At 42.0% G+C, this 20,569-nt stretch overlaps 1 protein-coding gene across 4 annotated transcripts in view; it reads left to right on the top strand.

Moving 5' to 3' along the window:
• The window catches only part of TANC1 (tetratricopeptide repeat, ankyrin repeat and coiled-coil containing 1), a 244,115-nt gene that overhangs the window by 129,014 nt on the left and 94,532 nt on the right, over positions 1 to 20,569 (top strand). For all 4 annotated transcript variants that reach the window (XM_023530007.1, XM_023530003.1, XM_011358985.2 and 1 more), the window contains exon 4: positions 19,094 to 19,198. In XM_023530007.1, the coding sequence (XP_023385775.1) occupies positions 19,094 to 19,198 (105 nt within the window). The remainder of the gene's footprint in view (positions 1 to 19,093; positions 19,199 to 20,569) is intronic.

Genomic DNA, 20,569 nt, shown 5'->3' with positions numbered 1-20,569 from the left:
CTTTGTTGATCTCTCTCGTAGTTCATTCTCTTTCAACTTCAGTCTTTTCCTGACTTGAAGGTGGGGAAAGCACCAGTGCTTCAATGCAGGGACCTTTAAAGTCTAATTGTTGATATTTGGATTTGACTTAGTAAATGTTGAAGAAACTGTTCAAACCAAACTGTTAATATTTGTATTTGGGTTCATAAGTTCTGGGCATGGTTTTGTGGACAAGCTGACCCATTCACAGCTTCTGTGGAAGAGTCTCATCAGCTATTTCATTGGTCGTCATTTCCTGTAGTGCATGTTGCTCCAGCCAAATGCCTTGTTTATTTATTCTTGGTCCTATTGTAGCTCTAATTGAAAGTGATAAAGATCAACCAGTGAGAAACACAAGTAACTGAGTTTTGGAGGAATGTGAGAAGCAGTTTGCAAGGAAGCAAACTGATACCAAAGATTTTGGAGGTAAGGAAACGCTCCAGCATCTGCGTGATGTCTTGAGGTAAGGGTTGATTCTGGCTGGCTGAAAAAGATGCCCCAGAATGACCACTTGAGCCCTTTTAAGACTCTCAGAAAGAAATGATGTCAGGTGGCCAGGTGAGGAAGATACACATTTAATAGTTTCTGAAGACTTGATATTTACTTGATGTTAGCTTTTACAGTATATTTTTCTTAAGTTTGTGGTATTTTAATAGCTATTGAGGAACAACAGGTCCTTCTAAGGCAGGAAAAATCTCACTGTAGCTTAATACCTGTGAGTCACCTTGACTTATCCTCACTGTTTCTCGTAGATTTCTTCATGATACACAGTAGGGAAAGAATAAAGATTGTTGAGTCCAACATGTTTTTCCTGAAATGAGAAATATCTTGCCAGACTGCTTAAGAAAATCATGTTTTTATTTGCATTTTGACTCCCTTTCATTATTTTTATGGCTTATTTTTCCTCTTTCTTCCTTTCAAACTGGAAATTCTTAGTTTGCGTGCCCTTTAACCTTTAAAAATAGTTCCTTTTTATGGCCTAGTGCTCTCATGAGCTCTTTCTTCCCCTAGCTTCCTTGGATTTGTTGGCAGCTAAATTAGCAAGAGGTTTTTCCAGGATCCCTTTCATCAGAGGATACTGTCTAGGTGAAAGTGACATTTTTTTGGTGGTGACCTTTATTTTTCTCAATGGCCTCAGAGGCACTCTGAGTTACTTCAGTCTTTTTCACTGAAGCCCCATAAAAATTTGTTTTATGTATGTTTATTGATTTTCAGCTGTGTGTTGGGCTCTGGGTAGAAATGAGGTAAATAGTTGGCCCTAAGCTTTGGGGACCTCTTGGGTTACTGAGACAGGTGATGACAGTTAGGATGTTGAGGTATCTACAAAGTGTTGTGACATCATGGTGAAGAGCAAGACTCTCTGGGGGAGCTGAAAAGGTTCTAAGTGTGTGTGGTATTGGCGAAGGATCTTAGAGCTTGAGTTAGGGGTTACATGGCAAACAGGTGCCCCGAGGGGTCTGGTTGGGCAGGAAGACTGTCCGATAGGGAAAGAACAGCCCCACAGGAAGTCCAGTGGGCTCATAGGAATGTAAGTGAGAGGCCTGCAGTGGCCGGAGCTCAGAAGGCATCGCGGGGCAGGTAGCATTAGAGATGAAGATGGAAATAAGTGGGAGCCAGGAAGCATTTTATTCTTTCGGCAGTGGTGTTCTTTGACCATGTTTAAAATACAGAGATGAACTAAACAGATTCGGGTTTTAAGATGGTAACTATTTCATGCAGGCTTTCCTGGAGGTGAGGAGACTGGTTGAGATTCAGATGAGGTGAAGTAGCTTAAACCTCTGCAGTGGTGGAGGAGAATGGAAGGGAGGTGGAGGTCGATTTGAGAAAGTTTTAGGAAAAGGAATGAATAAGTTATGGTGACCTGTTTGTACATGAGAATTGGGGAAGGAAGAGACGTGCAAAATGGCTCAGGGCCAGGGCTTGCTAGCCCTTTTCATATCATGGAACATAGAGGAAATATTTGTCCAGCAGTTGATAAGCAGACTGTCCCTTGGGGCACTGCCCTAGACTTCAGAGCAGTGCAGAGAGCTGAGGGATCCACATCTCCTTTCACCCTGAACTCATTCTTTGCACACCATTTGGGAACCTTGCTAAGGGCTTTGGCTTGGTTTTCTAGCTGGATCCAGATTCTATAAATTGTTGCGCTAGTGGCTTTACATTTTCCCCCATATAATAGTTATCAGATGTCTCCAAGGTGGTCATTATTCTTGTATTATAGGTAAGGACACCGAGTCTCTGATAGGTGGAATTCACCCTCAGTCCTGGGATTCCCCGGTAATGAATGATGTTTCTGTTCAGTCCCAGGCATAGATGCTGGTGTAATTAACTACCGTGTGGAATGCAGAAATGGGTTGGTCAGCTGGGGCAGCAAGTTTGACTGAGTATCTTGAACCTTGGATGTTCCACAGGTCACTGGCTTCAAGGGAGGAGGGAAGATTTCAAGACATGGTATCTGTGGCAGATGCTGTGAAGGTCAAGTATAATAAGGAATTAAAAGTGCCTATCAGTTTTTGAGAAGATAGTAATCGATAACTTTAGAGCAGAGTCTACAAGCTTTTTCTGTCATGAGCCAGAGAGTAAATATTTTAGGCATTTAGGGCCATCCGGTCTGTGTTGTAACTACCCAACTCTGCCACTGTAGCGCAGATCAGCCATAGACAATACCTAAATGAGTGGTCATGCCTGTGTTCTGATTACATTTTTTATAGAAAACATGTAAAGGGGCAGAATTGGCCCCTATTCCATAGTTGGCCAACCTGACTTTTGCCTTAGAGGAAAGGAAAGGGAGAATGGAAATAGTATTTATATAGTACTTACCATGTACTAGACACTTTAGAAACATTTTTAACCCTGAGGTGGAGATACTAGCCCCACTTACAATTGTTGGAGAAAGAGTTTAGATGACTTGCCTGTAGATTCACAGCTAGTTAATGACTGGCTGGGATTTGAACTTTACTCTGCTTGATTCCAAAGCTCCAGGCATTTCCACTTCACTTCATTGCAGCCCAAAATGGCAGCCTTAGGACAGATCCCTCTCAAAGGTACAGATGGTACAGAAGCCAGCAAGCTCTGCATTCCTGCCATTGTTCTTCCCATGGCCTTCAGTGAAGCTGTGTTTTTTGCTTCACCCTTGTATTAGTCAGCTCGGGCTGCCATAACAAGGTACCGTAGACTGGATGGCTTACACAACAGACATTTATTTTCTCACAGTTCTCAGGCTAGGAGTACATGATCAAGGTGTCAGCAGATTTAGTTTCTCCTGCGACCTCTCTCTTTGGCTTGCAGATGGCCACCTTCTCACTGTGTCCTCACATGGTCTTTCATCCCTGCTGTGTCTCTGTGTGTCTAAATTTCCTCTTTAAAGGACACCACGAAGATTGAATTAGAGCCCACCCCAGTGGCCTCTTTAAACTTAATTGCCTCTTTAAAGGCCTCATCTCAGTCACTTTCTGAGATACTGAAAGTTAGGACTTCAATATATGAATTTAGGAGAATACAGTTCAGCCCATAACAACCGCCTTCCCCTGTAAATTCCTCAGTACACAAGATAAAGGGAATCTCCTATCTGTGAAGCCATTTGAGTCTTGAATGAACTTTTTAAAAACTAAACTTTTTATTTTAGAATAGTTTTAGATTTATAGAAAAGTTTCAGAGATTGTTCAGAGTTCCTGTATACCGCATAACCAGTTTTGCCTATTATTAACATAGTACTTGGGTGTGATACATTGTCACAACCAATAACATACTGATATTATTAACTAAGGTCTATACTTCACTCATGGTTCTTTAGTTTATATCCAGGATTTATTCAAGATATCACATTACATTTTCTTGTCATGTTTCTTTGCCCCTCTTGGCTGAGCCAGTGTCTCAAGCTTCCCTTGGTTTTGATGACTTTGGCAGTTTTGAGGTGTGCTATTAGGGTATTTTGTAGGATGCCACTCTGTTGGGATATGTCTGATGCTTTTCTCATGATTATACTGGAGTTACAGTTTTGGACAGGAGGAAGACTTCAGAGGTTCAGTGCCCTTCTCATCACGTTGTGTCGATGGTACATACTAGCAATATGACTTATCACAGTTTATAATAACTTTGGTCACTTGACTGAGGTAGTGGTTGTCAGATTTTCCCATGGTAAAGTTACTCTTTTTCTCTATGTCCTTTCTATACTGTGCTCTTTGGGAGGATGTCCCTATGTGTGGTCCACCATGAAGGGTGGGGAGTGTGCTCCTCTCTTCGAGAGTAGAGTATCTACATAAATTATTTAGAGTTACTCTGCATGGGGGATTCATCTCTTCTTCCCCGTTTACTTATTTATATATCAGTATAGATTCATGGGTAGATAAAATTTCGGTGTCGCACTCTGAGACAGCTAACTCAGGGATACTTGGGCCCTTTGGCCCAACACGTGTCACCTTGTTGGCTCTGAGTGAGGCTGATCAGCATTTGCAGGGGCCAGACTTGTTGGAATTTTGTTAGATCCAGAGTAAAATGGGGCCAGAGAGTTGTTGCCTCAGAAGTTTAATTTCACCACATAGACTGTTAACCGTATGTGTGTTACATGAACCTTAAAGAAAACCCATTTCTGGATTTCACACACTTAACTTCTAAAGGGTGCAAGCATCGTTGTCTTGATGGTAAAGAAACTCGCTTCTGGGTTTTGTCTGAAATGCGCATTGAAGCAGCGCCACCGTGTGTTTGATACTGAAGGACCCCTGTGTTGCGGGAAGAATTGCTGCCGACTTCCAGGACTCTTCTGACTTGCATGCTGTCTAGTAAAAAGGGCTTTAAGAAAGAACATTTTTCAAATTCTTCAAGAGAAGCTACCTTCTGACTTTGCATTTATGCAAACCAGGGTTTACATAAAAAGTAAACGTTTTAAAGTTAAAATTCCCATTTATTATTTTTTTTTGGACATGCTAACTATTAACTTTTAATATATATCTTAAGGTGAGCTTTCCCACCCTGATTATTCATAATTGTTTGAATAATCAAAGACAATAATCAAAATTGTTGAGGTATAGGAGTGCAACAGGTTGAAATCCACATCTTCTGGAACTATTTTTCTCTAACTGCAGGCAGGCTGGAGACTTAATAGTTTCATTCTTTACCTAAACATTTACCCAAAGGTTTGAAGATGTTTTCACACTCAAGCCTAAGATGTTTAAGCCTGTGTGGAAAGTAGCCAGAAAGCCTGCTATTGCCCACCATGAAGTATGGGTATGTGGGGATGGTTCTGACTAGCAGCTCTGCCTCCTAGAATGTTTACATCCACAGGAGTTGTCTTCAGAACAGGAGAGGTGGGTGAGTTGGTGGGATCATTTAATATGGCCTTGTGATTGACCTGGGTGAATATTCGCAGGTGCGAAGCTAGAGATTAAATTAATGTGACAGCCTGTTAAGAGCTGGTTTTAAAAAATCAAGAAGAAGCTACCCTTTTTGTTGTAATAAATCAGTGTTAATCAGGAATTCCAAATTTATTGTATATCTTGATCAGCTTTTGAGAGTGAGGCGAGGTGAAATTGTAGTTTTGACAGATAATAAAAGTTCTAAAAGAACCTGGACGGTAACTTGGGTATGTGGAAACTCTTCTGTGTTGTGTCCTGAACCCAGGACACTGATGGAAAGTTAAGTGTTGCAGCTGAGAGGGTCGTGCAGGTCCAGGTCGCTGCAGGGGGTGGCGAGCTATGTGAAGAAGTCAGCAGATGCTCTCTGCCTGTGGCTCTTCATCTAGCCCCTTGTCAGTGATGTCATGGGTTACCTATGTCATCTATGAGTACAATTTGTCCTGTTCATACTTGAAAGAGATAGTGACTAAGCCCCCAAATATCACTTTTCTGCTGTTCTCTCAGGTTCCTGATATTTTCAAGAGGTATTTCAGATAACAGAAATCATGTGTTTCAAGTGTGACCACCAAAGTGGTTAGAGAAAGGCGTTTGCCTCAAGCTCAGAGGCACAGCCTAACAGACCTGTCGTGGGACTCTCTGGGATTGTCGAGGCCACTTGTGTGTGGCCTGACGCACCAGCCCTCTGACAGTGCACAGAATGATCGCGGGCTGCTCCTGACCTCGGAGGTTGTCTCTCAGAGCAGAGTGCCTCCTCTGTACAGGCGCCAGGGACACGGAGAAGTGAATCTGCTGGGAAGTGCTGACAAGTAGACAGTGATGACAGCGAGTCCGAAGGACTGTGGTGGCACAGGGAAGGTTCTGGAATTCAGCTGAGGGAGGGGGATAGGCTGTAGACACTGGTGGACTTGGGATTTTTTCCCTTTCCTTTTCCTTTTTTTAAGATGAGAGAATCTTGAGCTCCTGTGAATATTTCGAAAATGAGAAGACCGACTTTATACAAGGGAGAGACTTGTTAAAATGAGCATTCTGATATCTGAGAACAGCATTTTGTGTATAGATAAGATTTTCAAATTACTGTTAATGTATTACAGTTAAAATTTTAAAACATGGCTTTCCGTAAGCCTTAAATTCAATTTAGAAAATCTTACATTTATGATTAAAATCATACATTTAAAATGAATTTCACTTAAAGCTAAAAATTATATATTTCAAATAGGAATCAAAGTTAGTCAGATACTCTGATATGTTATTTTAAGAACATTAAAAATTCTCTGCTGGATATATTATTCCCTGATTATGTCCAGTGATGGCAAACTTATTCCTAAATATATCACAACTAATTCAATGTTTTGGGTTTGACTTCTTCAACCCTTTATTTAATTCTCAATCTTACTGAGGTTGCAAGACAACCAATGTTATAGATCAACTCAGACAAGATGAGGTGAGGGCCGATAATTCATGGTCACAGTATATTATTGTATGAGGTTTAGGTTTGCTTTCAAGTAAAAAAATCAAGCACTACATAACAGCTTAAAGAAGGTTAACATTTATTTCTCCTGTTAACAGTCTGGAGGTAGACTTCAAGGTGTCATCGGGGAACCAGACTCTTATATTGGTGCTCACCATCTGAATTAGTTTCCTGGGGCTGCCATAACAAATTACCACAAACTTGGTGGCTTAAAACAACGAGTTTATTTTCTGACAGTTCTGGAGGCCAGAAGTCAGAAACCAGGGTGTTTAGAGAATCTTTTCCTTGTCTCTTCGAGCTTCTGGGGGTGTCCAACTGAGCCTCGGTTTGTGGCTGCATCACTCCGTTCTCTGTCTCTGTCTTCACATGGCCTTCTCTGTGTGTGATGATCTGATCTCCCTCTGCCTTTCTTTTATAAAGTTATTTGTGATAGCATTTCAGGAGCACCTGGATAATCTAGGGTAGCGCCTTAACCTCACAATTCTTAATTACATCTACACAGACTTTTTCTAAATAAAGTAACATTCACAGTTTCCAGGGATTTGGTGGTGGACATAACTTTGGGAACCATTAGCCCACCACACCCTCCTCCCACAAGGCCCGCTTGTGGTCCAATACAGTTGTTAGAGCAACATCTCCTGTCAGAAGGAGAAAAGCAAGAAGAACAAAGAGCCCTCTCCTAGCTAGGTCAGCTCCTTTAAGTAGTCTGCCTTGAAATCTCACCTAACACTTTCTTTTCAGTGGCTTCATTTATCTAGCTGCAAGGAGGCCGGAAAATGCAGTCTTTTATTCACTTAATGTGCTGTACTGCTAAAGTACAATTTTTCAAAAAGGCAAAAATATGACATGCAAATAGAGAAAGGTCATACGTCAACAATTTTATTTAGCTCATTAATTAAGGAGTGAATGAGCAAGATGTTAAGACCAGTGTAAATGAGAATTTGGAGGTTTATATTCTCTGCCAGACAAAATTCATTTGCATCGCTATCTGTTTTTTTTTTTTTTTTTTTTGCAATTTGCAGAGCTTATAAAATAGTCCAGTTGATAGAAAGTCAATCAGGAGTACACACTGATATTATGAGATTGTCCTGGATAGTCTGCTTTACATGAACAGCCCCAGCATCCCACTGAAGGGGTACACCTTATAATCTCTCTTGTCTCTTTCCAAGTGTTGGGTACTTTTTAAAAACAGTGACCAGTTAAAAATTAGGGCTCTCTTACCAAGGTGGAAGGGGGTGATCGATGCTGGGTCTTGCCTCTGGCTGTTCCTGCCTCTCAATCAGAAATATTTGTCCAGGATGGAGGCTTCATAGAGCTAGAGTGATGCTCCCTTGCACAGATGGACACCCTAAGTCGAGCCCTATTTAACAAATTTTTTTTCACTAAATTTTTGACTTATGTACAATAAAATTCTTTTTGTTGTAGAGATCAGTGAGCTTTGACAAATGCATAGAATTATATAACCACCATTACAATCAAGTATAGAACAGTTTTCTCATCCCCAAATATTCCCTCATCCTGATCCTTTGTAGTCAGTCCCTTTCCCCTGGCAACCACTGACCCGTTCCCTCACCCTACAGTTTGCCTTTTCCAGAATGTCATAAGTAGAATCACAGTATATACTCTTTTGAGTCTAGTTTCTTTCACTAAAAGCAATGCATTTGAAATCCGTCCATGTCGTAGTGGGTTATCCATACCTCTTGGTGAGTGTTATTCCATTGCATGGATACAGCATAGTTTATTCGTTCACCAGTTGAAGGCCATTTGAGTAGCTTCCAGTTTTTGATGATTATGAATAAAATTGCTATAAACATGTACATATGGGTGTTTGGATAAATAAATATACATTCTCATTTCTCTAAGGTCAAGTCCTAGCTGTGGAATTGCTTGGTCACATGGTGTGTTTATTTTTATGTGAAAATGCCAGTGGTTTTCCAAGTGCTTGTCCCATTTTGCATCCCCATCAGCAATGTAGGAGAGTTCCCACTGATCTTTATTTTTATCAGCAGTTTTTAATCATCAGTTCTGTTTTTGTTTTATTTTTAGCCATTCTACTGGGTGGATAGTGGTAGCTCATTGTCTTAACTAGGTCCTCTTAATGGTCTTAGTGCCACCTAGTCAGGTTGTAACATCCATGGCTAACCTTTTGACTAAAACGGATTAAATGGATAAATCCTATCCAGAGCAACAATTCTTACAGATATTTTTCTATAGAGTTGGATTCTGCATCTCTCTCTCCTTTACTTGCCCTTGACCTTGCCACCCTGAGCAGAGAGGGAAGAATTAGCTTTAGTGGATGTGACAGGACGAGAACTGTTGCAAGTGAATGTGAGGGTAGAGCTAAGGAACGTTTCCTTCTGATGGCCATTATCTCTGTGATGTAGGACCTGAGGGTTCCTGTATTGGGTGAGGGTGGGGTGCGCAGTGTGTGTAGCAGCGGTCTGTTTGAGAAGGATGGAGAAGTCTTGACCTAGCCGCTGTGGGGAATAGAGAGAGCTGATGAGTGAGACATGAAACTGCTCTTCTTTGCGCCCTCCAGGATGGTTAGGAAGGGGTCATGGAGCATCTACCAACAGACGGGAACCTTTGGATGGACTGACATCCATGCTTTTCCCTCTCACCCCTTCTCTTCCCTCCAAATCTCCTGCCCTCTACAGAAAGAATGAGGTTAGAACAGAATTCCATAGTAGCCACCGTACTATGAATATTTGAAAAATATTCCCCAGTCCTTAGAAGTTATTAGTTTATAGAAAATAAACTACATTTAAAGTCTAATACATTTAAAAAGCAGAAAGAATCCCTTTCTTGTCAAATTAATAAATTTTGTGTGCCTGCTGAGTGCACAGCACTGTGCTAGGCACTGTCAGGAAGCCAACAAGAGGCAAGATTCTCTTCCTCAAGTTGCCTTTCTTTTGCGCAGGAATGGAAAGTGTAAAACACTCTCTCCCCACCTCTGCACACTCTCTCTGGGAGTGATGTCACTCCCACCCCATCCTCAAGCCCATCTCGGGTCCTGCCTCTTACCTTCACTGCTGCTGTCCTTCCCAAGTCACTTGACATTGGGCCATGCGTGACTATTTCTGTCTGATCTTCGTACTTGTTTGTCATCAAGCTGCTTCAGAGAATGGGCCAGGTCTCATATAGCCACACCAGGCTGGCTAACCCAGTTTTCAAACCAAAGTGCGCACCAGAATCACCCAGCTGTCTGGACTCAGGCTGAGGATGTGCATTTCTAATAGGATCTCAGGTAATGCTGTTGCCGCTGGCCTAAGGGACCAGACTTTGAGCACAACTGATCTGAACCCACAGGGAAAGAAGGTGCTGCTTCCTTCCTTTCGGAGTTGGTTAACTTTATCATGCAGTATAGGGCTTATCCCCTGCTAGTGTGGATAGCAGAACCCCTTCCCCTTAATGGCTCCTTCCATAGTTCCTTGAAGAAACTCTGAAGTTTCCTTTCCAGGAAGGACTCAGATCTTAAGGGACATCTTGAAACCAAGGTTTGTGGTTATTCATTTTTTTTGTGTGTGTGATGGTTTGGTTTATGATTCTTATCAACATATGAAGGCAACTTCAGGTATTAGATTCTTTATGGTAAATTATAATGATTACCAGAGTTAGAGGAGGTGAGGGCTAGAGATTTCATTTCTATAAAGTCACTGAGGTAGGAGTGAAAACAAGGCTCAGACTGAGTTCTGCCCACACGTAGAGTTATTACCACGTTGGCACGATGCAGCCATATAACTCGTTTTATATGTCTGGGAGAGTTGCAGCTCTCTCAGGGTTGGTGCCCTGACACCTTGTATTCGGTGTTTACCTGTAGCAAGTCTGACTGTACTTCATAGACTCTGTATTCATTTTCTGTTGTTGCCCTAAGAAATTACTACAAACATATCAGCTTACGACACATTTACTATCTCACAGTTCTGAGGTTAGGAGCCCAGGAACAGCATGGCACAGCTGGTTCCTTGCTCTGGGTTTCACAGGGCTGAACTGAAGATGTTGACAGGGCTGCTTTCCTTATGGAGGTTCAGGGGATGAAACGTTCCCAGGCTCGTTCAGATTGGCAGAGTCAGTGCCGTGCGGCTGTGGGTTTCGAGATCCCCATTTCCTTTCTGACTCTTGGCTGGGGATTGTTCTCGACTTCTAGAGGCTGGCTGCATTCCTTTGCTGGTGGCCTCCTTCCTCCATCTTCAAAGCTAGCAATCTGTCAAGTCCCAGAGAGCTGAATCCTCCTCACACTTAGGAGTCTCTGACCGCCTTCACCACTTCTGCCTCATCTCCCCTCAAACACTTTGGGTATGGAAAAGGTCATATTAGTAATAATTCAGATTACATGGACTTGCTACCTTTCTCTTTTTACATGTGGCCCCTTAAACACTTGTAAAGTATTTCTGGAAGTCCCCCAAAGGGCACGTCACATGTGCTCATGAGATGAATACTGACTCTTCAGTCTTCTGTTGCTGCTTTTAAGGGTTTGTGTGATTGCATTGGGTCCACTTAATGATCCAGGATTATCTGTCCAGTTTAAGGTCAGCTGATTAGTAACATTACTTCTTAATTCCATCTGCAGGGTCCCTTCATAGCAGTACCTGGGTTGTGTTTGAGTCAGTAACCAGGAGATGGGCATGTTGGCACTCCACAGATAGAATTCCTGTCATCCATCCTCCTGTTCTGCATCAGAGGCCTAATAGTTCCCTGGAATCAGCAGCTGGACTTGGGGCCATTTACTTATCAAGCCTAGTGTGCCTTTCTGAAGGCCTGTTAGGTGTTTATACCTGGGTCATACAACGGCCAGATGCTTCTGTGGTATTTCTTGTCAGTCCTCTTACTGGAAATACCATGAATTTCACCACTGAAAATATATTTCCTACCACCATTATAGTAATTAACAAAGTGAGTAATATTGTAGATGTGAGGTTGAACATCCACGTCTAACCTCAAATGTGACAATTAGCATAACCTTGGTGGTGGTTGGTGATAAGGGTGGCTAGCTAACCAATTGTGGTGGACTCTTTTGAGTGTTGCTTTGTGATTAAAAGCTATTTCACTGTTTCTGGAGTCGGTATTCCAGATTAAGACAGCAAATTGCCTTTAGGTGATAGAGTAAAGCCAACTGACAACATTTATATCACACTCCTTATGTTGGAGTGTTTTGAAATAAAAGTCAGATGAGGTAATAAAGACTCTTTCCCCTAAACTGAAATCCTCAGAAGAACAGGGTCATGTCTTGTTCTCACCCTGCGCCTGGCATGCAGTGGGCTTGCAACAGATACTTGTCAAGTAAATAAAGTGAATTATTTATTTGTATATTTAATATATACAAGCAATTACATATGTTATAGTAAAAGTATAACAGATCAAACTGCATTGGAAGAAAGTGCAAACATGACTCAGATTATTTTGTGGAACTGGGAGATTCTTGTACTCATAGTGCTGTGAACATGCACGCTACAAACGGATACTTAAAAATCTTTGTCAGTACTTATTTAATGATGCCTCATTGAAAAGAGCATGACTCCATTTAGATATACTGTTTTCCTACTAGATTTAAGCACCTAATGGTAATGGACGTTTACGTTCTCATAGCGCCTTGTGTATTGTGTGAGTGAATAAAGGCTGTCCACTCTTCTCAGTGTGCTTGAAAACTGAGGTATTCCAAGTAAGAAAAAGGCTTATCCAGAGTAGTGTCAAGTAACTTTCCTATTTTATTCACCATCAACAAGTGACCTATATTTTCCCCTCTTGTGGCCTTTTTTTCCACCTCCTAGAATTGCCATCTGAATTTCCTCAAACCTCACCTGCCTTTGGGAATGGATGAGGTTATGTTAGTAGTAATAACTCAGATTGCTACCCTCCTCTCCTTACACAAGGCCCAAGGCCCTAGTTAAAGTGTTTCTGGAAGTCCCTGGGGGTGTGTAACATGTGCTTATGATCAGGGAAGCCTTTGCTTTGGGGCAGCTGGTGAACTTTTCTCTTGGAACCTTGCCCCATATCAGCTTCCAATACCCAGGTATTTGGGCCAAAGGAGCCTGGTGCTGCCTTTTGTCATTCCTTGGAGTAGAGCCATCTCAAGCAGCATTGTAGGTTTTTATTTACCGCCTCCTTCCTTCTCCTCCTAGGAGAAATCCAAGTGACGGACAACACGCTGTGCTTGAAATTGCCTTTGCCTTGAATTGAGGCATTCTGACCGAGTCAGGTTATGGTCTGGCTCCTTTTTCCCTCAAAGTGAATCTTGTCAAGAGGCCCTTGCCCTTCACAGACAGAGTCATGGGCTGTCCCACCTGTCCTGTTCACGCACCTGCTTCCGCTCAACAAGGGACGCGGTGCTCCTGCTGGGCCAGTCTCCTTTCTCAGTCCCAGATTGTATGTCTCTCCCTTTCTCCCCCCAGTACTTTCCTTTCTTGGGGGTTCAGTCAGGAGAGAAGTCTTACTTTGGAAGCCTGGGTATCGTGCTTTTTGAAAATCGAAGACTGATCTGATAGTTTATGCAGTTTACCGTTTGGAAATAGCTGTCGAATGACATTTGCTTTAGTGATAAAGGTCCCCCCTCCGGAAAAAAAAAAAAAATCCTCCTACTCATCTTCTTTTTATTTTTCTCATTGTGTTGTGAACATTTTCCAATGTGAAATGAAAACCTAGACCAGATAAAACTGATAGGAACCTTTACTGTGAAAGTTCAAGATGCTAAAAAAAAGTCTGAAATGATTGATAACACAAATTGTCACTTTTCATAGTATCCAGATGTTGTGACAAATGTAAGTTCTGCTTTAATGCAATAAGTAGCCTCAGGTATTCTGTGTTCTAAATATTGCTTTCGTATATATATAATCATTTTTAACTGAAACACTCAGAAATGAAAAGTAACTCCTGACCTTCTCTCTTTCACTGCCTGGAGATAAAGCCCAGTTTGGTTTATTTCTGCCATCCCTTTTTAAAAAAAATATTCCTTATATGGCAGTTTCTAAGCAGCAAAATAGTCAGCTGTGTGATTAAAATGCCAAAAAGAGTAGGAAAACTGGCTGCTGGGAAAAGTATGTTTGGAGATTTACATAAAGGCATGAGACTGGATGGGGAGAATGCTGTGCCTCAGAGGTTGTGGAACTAAGCGATTAAGGACAGATTGATAAAGGGCAGATTGCCGCTCCCCTCCTAGACTGACTCAAGGCCCTTCTCAGGGAAAGGAGCTGGCAGGAGCTCTTCCCTTGCACTTGAGGAAATGGGTACCTGTTTAACCCCTTCAGGGCACATTTTGTATTTCTCTTGGTCTTATGAGCCCTTTATCTTTAACTTGGAGAGCCTCCTTCGGCAGTGATCACTTAGAGAATGGGGTGGGAGGGTAGGGAGGGCGGAGTGGGGAGAATGAGGGAATGGGAATGAGGAAAGGGATGCAGAGTTGCACTGAGGTGGATTTAGTTTATGATCAAGAACAATCTACATTTAGAGAGAAAGTTGGCACTCCAACCACAGCCCTAGACCCTGCTTAGACCCTGACGGGGAAGGGTGGTTTTCTTTAGAGGGTACGCCTTCTGTCAGTTGCCCAGGAGTGACTGGGAGGTGAGGCAGCTGTGACAGTTAAACATGTTGGCTTCTAGATGAGGCGATTTTCAAGCTAAAACCTGACAGTCTTGTCTTGTTTTTAAGTGTCTTTCTTTAAAATGTAAACATAGCTAGTAGCTGAAATACCGTGCTTTCTAGGTAATTATATAGTATTACATTCTGGTTAATTTGGGGAGATTACGTAAAAAAGGGGAGTTATTTTGCTTTAAGGTAGCTTATGCTTGGGAATGTCGAGCATTTTATTTTGAACGAAAAGCTGTTGTGGAAAGGTGCAGTAGTTTTCTCTGAGTAAGAGGGTGTTGGATTTTTAAGTTTTGATCTCTGTCGATCACAAGTAATGTGGCCACTTCAGTTAGGGAGAGTTTTTCATTTCAGTGGCATAGAAATCAGTGCCACTGAAATTAAAATCAATGTAAGATCAGTGCCTCGTGATTTCAGTGGCTCCTAACTGATGTGGCCTCCAATTGTTCTCATTCTGCAGTCAGTCAGCTCAGCCGACTACCTCACGGACCCTCATGCCCCTTGTCATACATGTAGTAGCCCCTTGTGTCTTGGACGCAGTTGCTCTTCTCATCCTGGAGAGCACTCCTCCCATTTTCTCTGATTCCCGAGTTCCTTTTTTTTAACCTGCTTTGGTGGCTATCTTTCAGGGTAGGGTCTTCCCTTAATTGTCTGATGATTCTAGTTTGTATGTGAGTATGAGGTGCTAAAACGCTGATTAAAAGGAATGAGTGTCTTGAGCACAGGCTTGGTGGTAGCATGATTGGTCAGGAATCTGTCATTTCTTTGGGGACATTTCTTGTGTCCCTAACTGTGATTATTTATAGGTCTTTGCTCTTGTCGAGTTTCCCCAGAGAAGAATCCTCTAGTCTCTTCCTACCATGGCGGGCAAGCTTACTGTCAGTGTTCTTACAGCTGAGTAGGATACGTCCATTTGGGGCCTTCTAATCTGCTATAGAATTTCTCATAATCCCAGTGTGTTAGTGTAGCACTTAAGAGTTCAGCTCTTGAGTCTCCATGGTCTTGGCATTCAGCCTTTGCAGAGGAAAATCTCAGGCCTCCAGGACGAGGGAGGGAATGCCACTGGTTGGGGGTGGGGGAGGGTGTCTAACTCTCCCTTAAATAGAATTTCAACCTGTGGTTCTGTGTTTGGCCCCACCTGTGCCCCTGGCCTTCAAAGGTGTCCGGTTTCTGAGACTGAGCCCGGTGCCTCTCCTCCCAGCACTCACCTTTCCTCATTGGCTCCATCCGCTGGCTGCTCTTTGGCAATCTGTTTCCCACTTTTTCAGAAGTTTGATTTCTTGCCTATGGTTGTTTCCTTTCCCTGTTGGTCTCTCTGAAATCTCTTGACTGCGACTGCAGTGGTGTTTTGAAAGGGAATGAAGGCAAATGAGTGTTCAACTGCTATGTTTGATGGAAAGTGCACACAAATTCTCTAATGAGCGATTGAGAAGGGGAAAGAATAAAACCTCTATGGTTATAAATTCATCTTGTTTTATAGCGTTTGAGGTTCAGCTCTTCGTGAAAAGGAATTTAAATAAAAGGATCATGGTGGGGAGTAGTTGTTTATATTCACCTCATAATGTTTCAAATAGTAAAAGTTAGGGGAGATTAGAGACAAGTGAGTGTGAATAAAAGATTCGACGACTACATAGCCAAGGCCCATGGACGATTGTGCGATGGAAGGTTCCACTACCCTGGCTTTTTCTATAAATGCATGCTTAATCTGGATTTCCTAGTTTTATAAGTGTTAAGTGGTGGTTTAATACATGATCTTCAAACCTTCACAGACCACAAAACTATTTGAATTCTTGCTTTGCCACATGTGAGCCGTGAGCAAATTGTTTAACTGATTAGAGCCTCAGTTTCCTGACCTAAAAATGGGGGAAATAGTGCTTTTCTCCTCAGTTATTAGGATTGAATGAATTAATGTTTGTTAGTGCTTAGCCTTGTGTGACCACTGAACACACGTTTTATTTACTTTGTTATATTCTAGGTCTCTTTTTGTATCTAGCATCACTGTTCACTGTGGCAAGCCTAGGTCTGCCCAACTCCAGAGGCTTTGCTCATAACACCCTCACTCCTCAGTGTTGAGTATTTCTTAGAGCTAACAGTTGACCTTTGAAAGAACATAGTTCAGACAATTAAATGGGTGAGCATGGATGCTTTCTGAAGGCACTGTGTGATATTGGGGTTCGGTGTTCCAGCCATTCATAATAACCATTGTACATCCATGGGAAATAACCCAGATTTTAACCGAGTATTTACATTAGAGAATATATTTGAAAGACAATAGGTAGAGTGGAGTCTGGAAGTAGATCTCTCTAGATCTGCTGTTACGATACCCTGAAGAGTTAAGGTGAGCAGAAACTTACAGATCTCTCTTGAGTAGTGGCATGGTTGCTGGTTGGGGCAAATTGCATCTTTGTACGATAATAATAAAGGATCTATCTCCCTTAAGTTTTTTTAAATAGGATAGAGCAGATAATGGGAGAGAAATATGTCCACGATCTCTTTTACCATAGGGAGTAGGTCTCAAACCAAAAGTGTAGAAAGGTTCTCGTATTTGTCCTTGTTCCATTTCTACTGGCCCTGTTCAGGCCCTTCTTCCTAGTTTCTGGCTCCTCCACAGCAAATATCTTAGTTTCTCCTCTTCCCCAGTCTCTTCCTTCATGCATATTTCTATATGGATACGTGTATGTTTTAGATAAAATCTGAATCGAACTTTGTATTCTGTTGTATAGCCTACATCTTCCACTTAAATTGTGAGCAATATTCTCCTTCTTCCCCCCATAACCATTCCATTTTAACCTTTAAAAAATTCCCTTTCTGACAGGGTTAAATAAATTATGAAAACAGCCGTATGATTAAATACTACATTAACCACTTAAAAACCATGGTTTCTAAAGTTCGTAACAATATCCCTATTTGTCAAGTACCATAAGTTTCTTTGATAACGTAGTTTAAGGTGTAGTACATTATAGCTGGCTGGGAATTGGATTATTTTTATGGTAGGCTAAACGCTTTTGTAGTAAACCTTTAGATGGCAGCATCTCTCACCGTAAACCACATTGTGAACAGAATTTTTCAGATGTGTAGGATGTTTGACACAGAAGGATGCTCAGAATCTGCCTGGCTCAGCCGTTCAGTGTGTGGCGAGAAAACCGAGGCCCCAGAGGGTCAGGGCTGTGGCTCAGGGCTGAGCCGGTGGGAGAGCTGTGGACCCCTGTCTGGCCCTCTTCTTACCGTTCTTTCTCTTACTGACGTGAAATGTTTCCTGACTCCCTGGCCTTGTTAAAAGCACACTTTCAGTATTAAGCAACCAAGGAAAATGACATTCCAATGGGTGATTCTAGACCAAAATGTAATGTGACGTGTGAAAGGAGTAGACAGAATAGGCAGTCTGGTGGGGTTTTTTTTGTTTTTTTGTTTTTGTAAGCAGATTCATTTAGATATAATTCTCATATCATACAATTCACTAATTTAAAGTGTACACTACAGCAGTTTTTAGCATATTCACCATCACCACAACCTGATTGTAGAACACTTTTATCACCCGCCAAAAAGTCTCATACGCCTAAGCTATCACCCTACAAACCTGCACATCTCCCAGCCTTTGGCAACCATTCATACTTGTTTTCTACACATTTGCTTATTCTGGATATTCCATATGAGTGTAATCATAATATGTGGTCTTTGGAGACAGGCTTCTTTCACTTATCATAATGTTTTCAGGTTTTACCCACATTTGCCCATGAATCAGTGCCTCATTCCTTTTATTGCCCAATTATATTTCATTGTATGTCTATATCACATTTCGTTGTCATCGGTTGGTGGCCATTTGGCTTCAATGCATAATGTTGCTATGAGCACTTATGTACAGATCTTTGTGTGAATGTATACTCACAAAGAAGTGGAATTGCTGGACCGGGTGATAACTCCATTTAACCTTTTGAGAAACTGCCAAACTGTGTTCCAAAGTGGCTGCTCCTGTACATTAAACTAGCAATGTGTGAGGGTTTTATTCAGTTTTGTTAAAAGTTCCAGATTTTCTGATAATAAGTTGGGGTAGAGGGAGAGATGAGAGAGATGACTCAGGCCCTCTTGTGTCCCTGAACCGTATGCTGGACTGGCCGTTGTGCCTTTTGGAAGGTAGCTCTGTCAGCTGCCAAGACACCAATCATCTGCTCTGCCCCACACAGTTGCCGTGTGTCACCAGTCTGATAATCAAATGCCTGTGTTCTATGGCTGCTTAGCGCATGTTGTTATTACAGGCTGGCTGTTTGTTATCTTTGCCTCCTGACTTCAGAGATACCAAGCAACCCAATCGTCTTTGTCCCAGTTAGAGAAAAATTCCAAATAAAAAACCCTTTCGCCACAAGCCGTCCAGGTTTGAACATGTCAAAATCACTTTCTTGACAGACACCAAAGACAGCTGCAGAGACTTTACAGCAAAAGAGCAGCTTTTGTTTTTGTCAGAGTTTATATGCTCGAAACTGAGCTTACCCATTTCTTCTTTGGCAGCCCAGACTGGACATTCCCGTGTCTGTACTGAAATGACTGTGTGTGTGTTCAAGGGAGGGGAAAGGGCCGGCTCTTCCTTTAGGCATATTTGGGTCCTGGTGAGGACACACAGTGTACATTCTGAAGCTTTATTTGCATCTGGAAAAAATTAGCCACACTCAGATCTTTCCCACTGCAGGTCCCGTCAGGAAGCCCAAGTATGTGGAAAGCCCCAGAGTGCCTGGAGATGCAGTTATAATCCCTTTCAGAGAAGTGTCCAAGCCAACAGAGCCTAATGAGAATGGTAAGAATATGTTTTCAATGATCCTCCCCCTCTAAAGATTTTACATAATGACACTTCATTTCTGAGTGAAACTTGAGTGCCTCTTGCAGGAATGCTTTACTAAACTGAATGTTTTGGGAAGATATTTTTCCTCAGACAGTTACAGTGATCTGTTCAACTAATGTAATTCTTGCAATTATATACACAGCGTAGGCATAGTCTTGTGGGTGCATATGCATTGTTTAAGGGTTGACTCTTATTTCCTCTCAATCTTGACCTCTCCGGCTTGGGGGGATATGAAAAGCCAGCCAGTAGACTGCTTCCAAGACTTTGTTTTGTTTTTTAGTTCTCCATTGTTTTAGAATATTCAACAACAGCCTTTGGCTGAAAAGCTGAAACTTTAACTGGGTATAGCTTATAATCACTAGCTTTTAAAAAACCACTTGGTAGCTTTTGAAAGTTTCTTATTTTTTAACATCTAAAGTTTTTCTTTAGGGAATATTGAAGTAGGGCAAAAACAAATCCAAATTGAAAACTTTCCATGAAAACATTTTATATTTTACTTTTTTTTCGTATCTGGAAGTTTGTAGCAGACATTACAAACTAAAACATTTTGTGGCTATATCAATAGTACTTTATTATTTTTTTTTAATTCAAGAATTTACCTATTTGTTCCTTTCTCGGGGGGGGGGTGTCCCCCAACTCACAACTCTGTGGTCTTTGTGTTTTGAACTTACATCCTATTTTCCTAAAGAAACATGTGGTTAGGAAGCCTGGCCTATGTAGGGAAGCCTTTTTCATCCTCAGTGCGGACATAATCTTAGGTAGTAATGTTGAAAGAGAACTTAAGAAAACTCATCTGTGTTTCACTTTGAAATACCTGGCACCCTCTTGTCCTGTGGGAGATGGAAGTACAGCTCCTTTGTGTTCTAACCACCAGCTGTATTTGGCGTTCCTGCTGATGCGTGATGGGGAGTGGGTACGAAGTAGGACATGGTAGGAGAACGGAGTCAGGTAATGGTGGTGGAAATAAAGCCGAAAATGAGAAAGGAGGGATTAGCAAAAGATGAAAGTCAGGAGGAGGAGTTTTGGATGAGTGGGAGATGAGATGGGGGCTGGAGGTGGGCATCTGGGGCAGGAAAGAGGTGCCGTTGCTGCCTCTTGGCATGAGAGATTCCACCCTTTTCCCTTCCCTCTGTCCAGGCATCCAGTTGTTGTTAGGTTTAGGTAAGAAGTTCATACTAGGATTTGTGCTGAGGAGGGGCAGGGCGCTGAGTGTTTGGAGGTGAAGAGGGGAGAGTCCACAGTGGTATCTGGTTAGGACAGCCATCCCGCATCCATGAGGACCCTCTTGGTTGTGAATTCACGTGTGCAAGGTGTCTGCGTGTTGAT

This window comes from Pteropus vampyrus, unplaced genomic scaffold (genome assembly GCF_000151845.1).
Source record: "Pteropus vampyrus isolate Shadow unplaced genomic scaffold, Pvam_2.0 Scaffold2, whole genome shotgun sequence".
Classification (NCBI taxonomy): Eukaryota; Metazoa; Chordata; class Mammalia; order Chiroptera; family Pteropodidae; genus Pteropus; species Pteropus vampyrus.
Note: the sequence above shows the minus strand (reverse complement) of the source record. Positions and strands in the feature narration are given on the sequence as shown.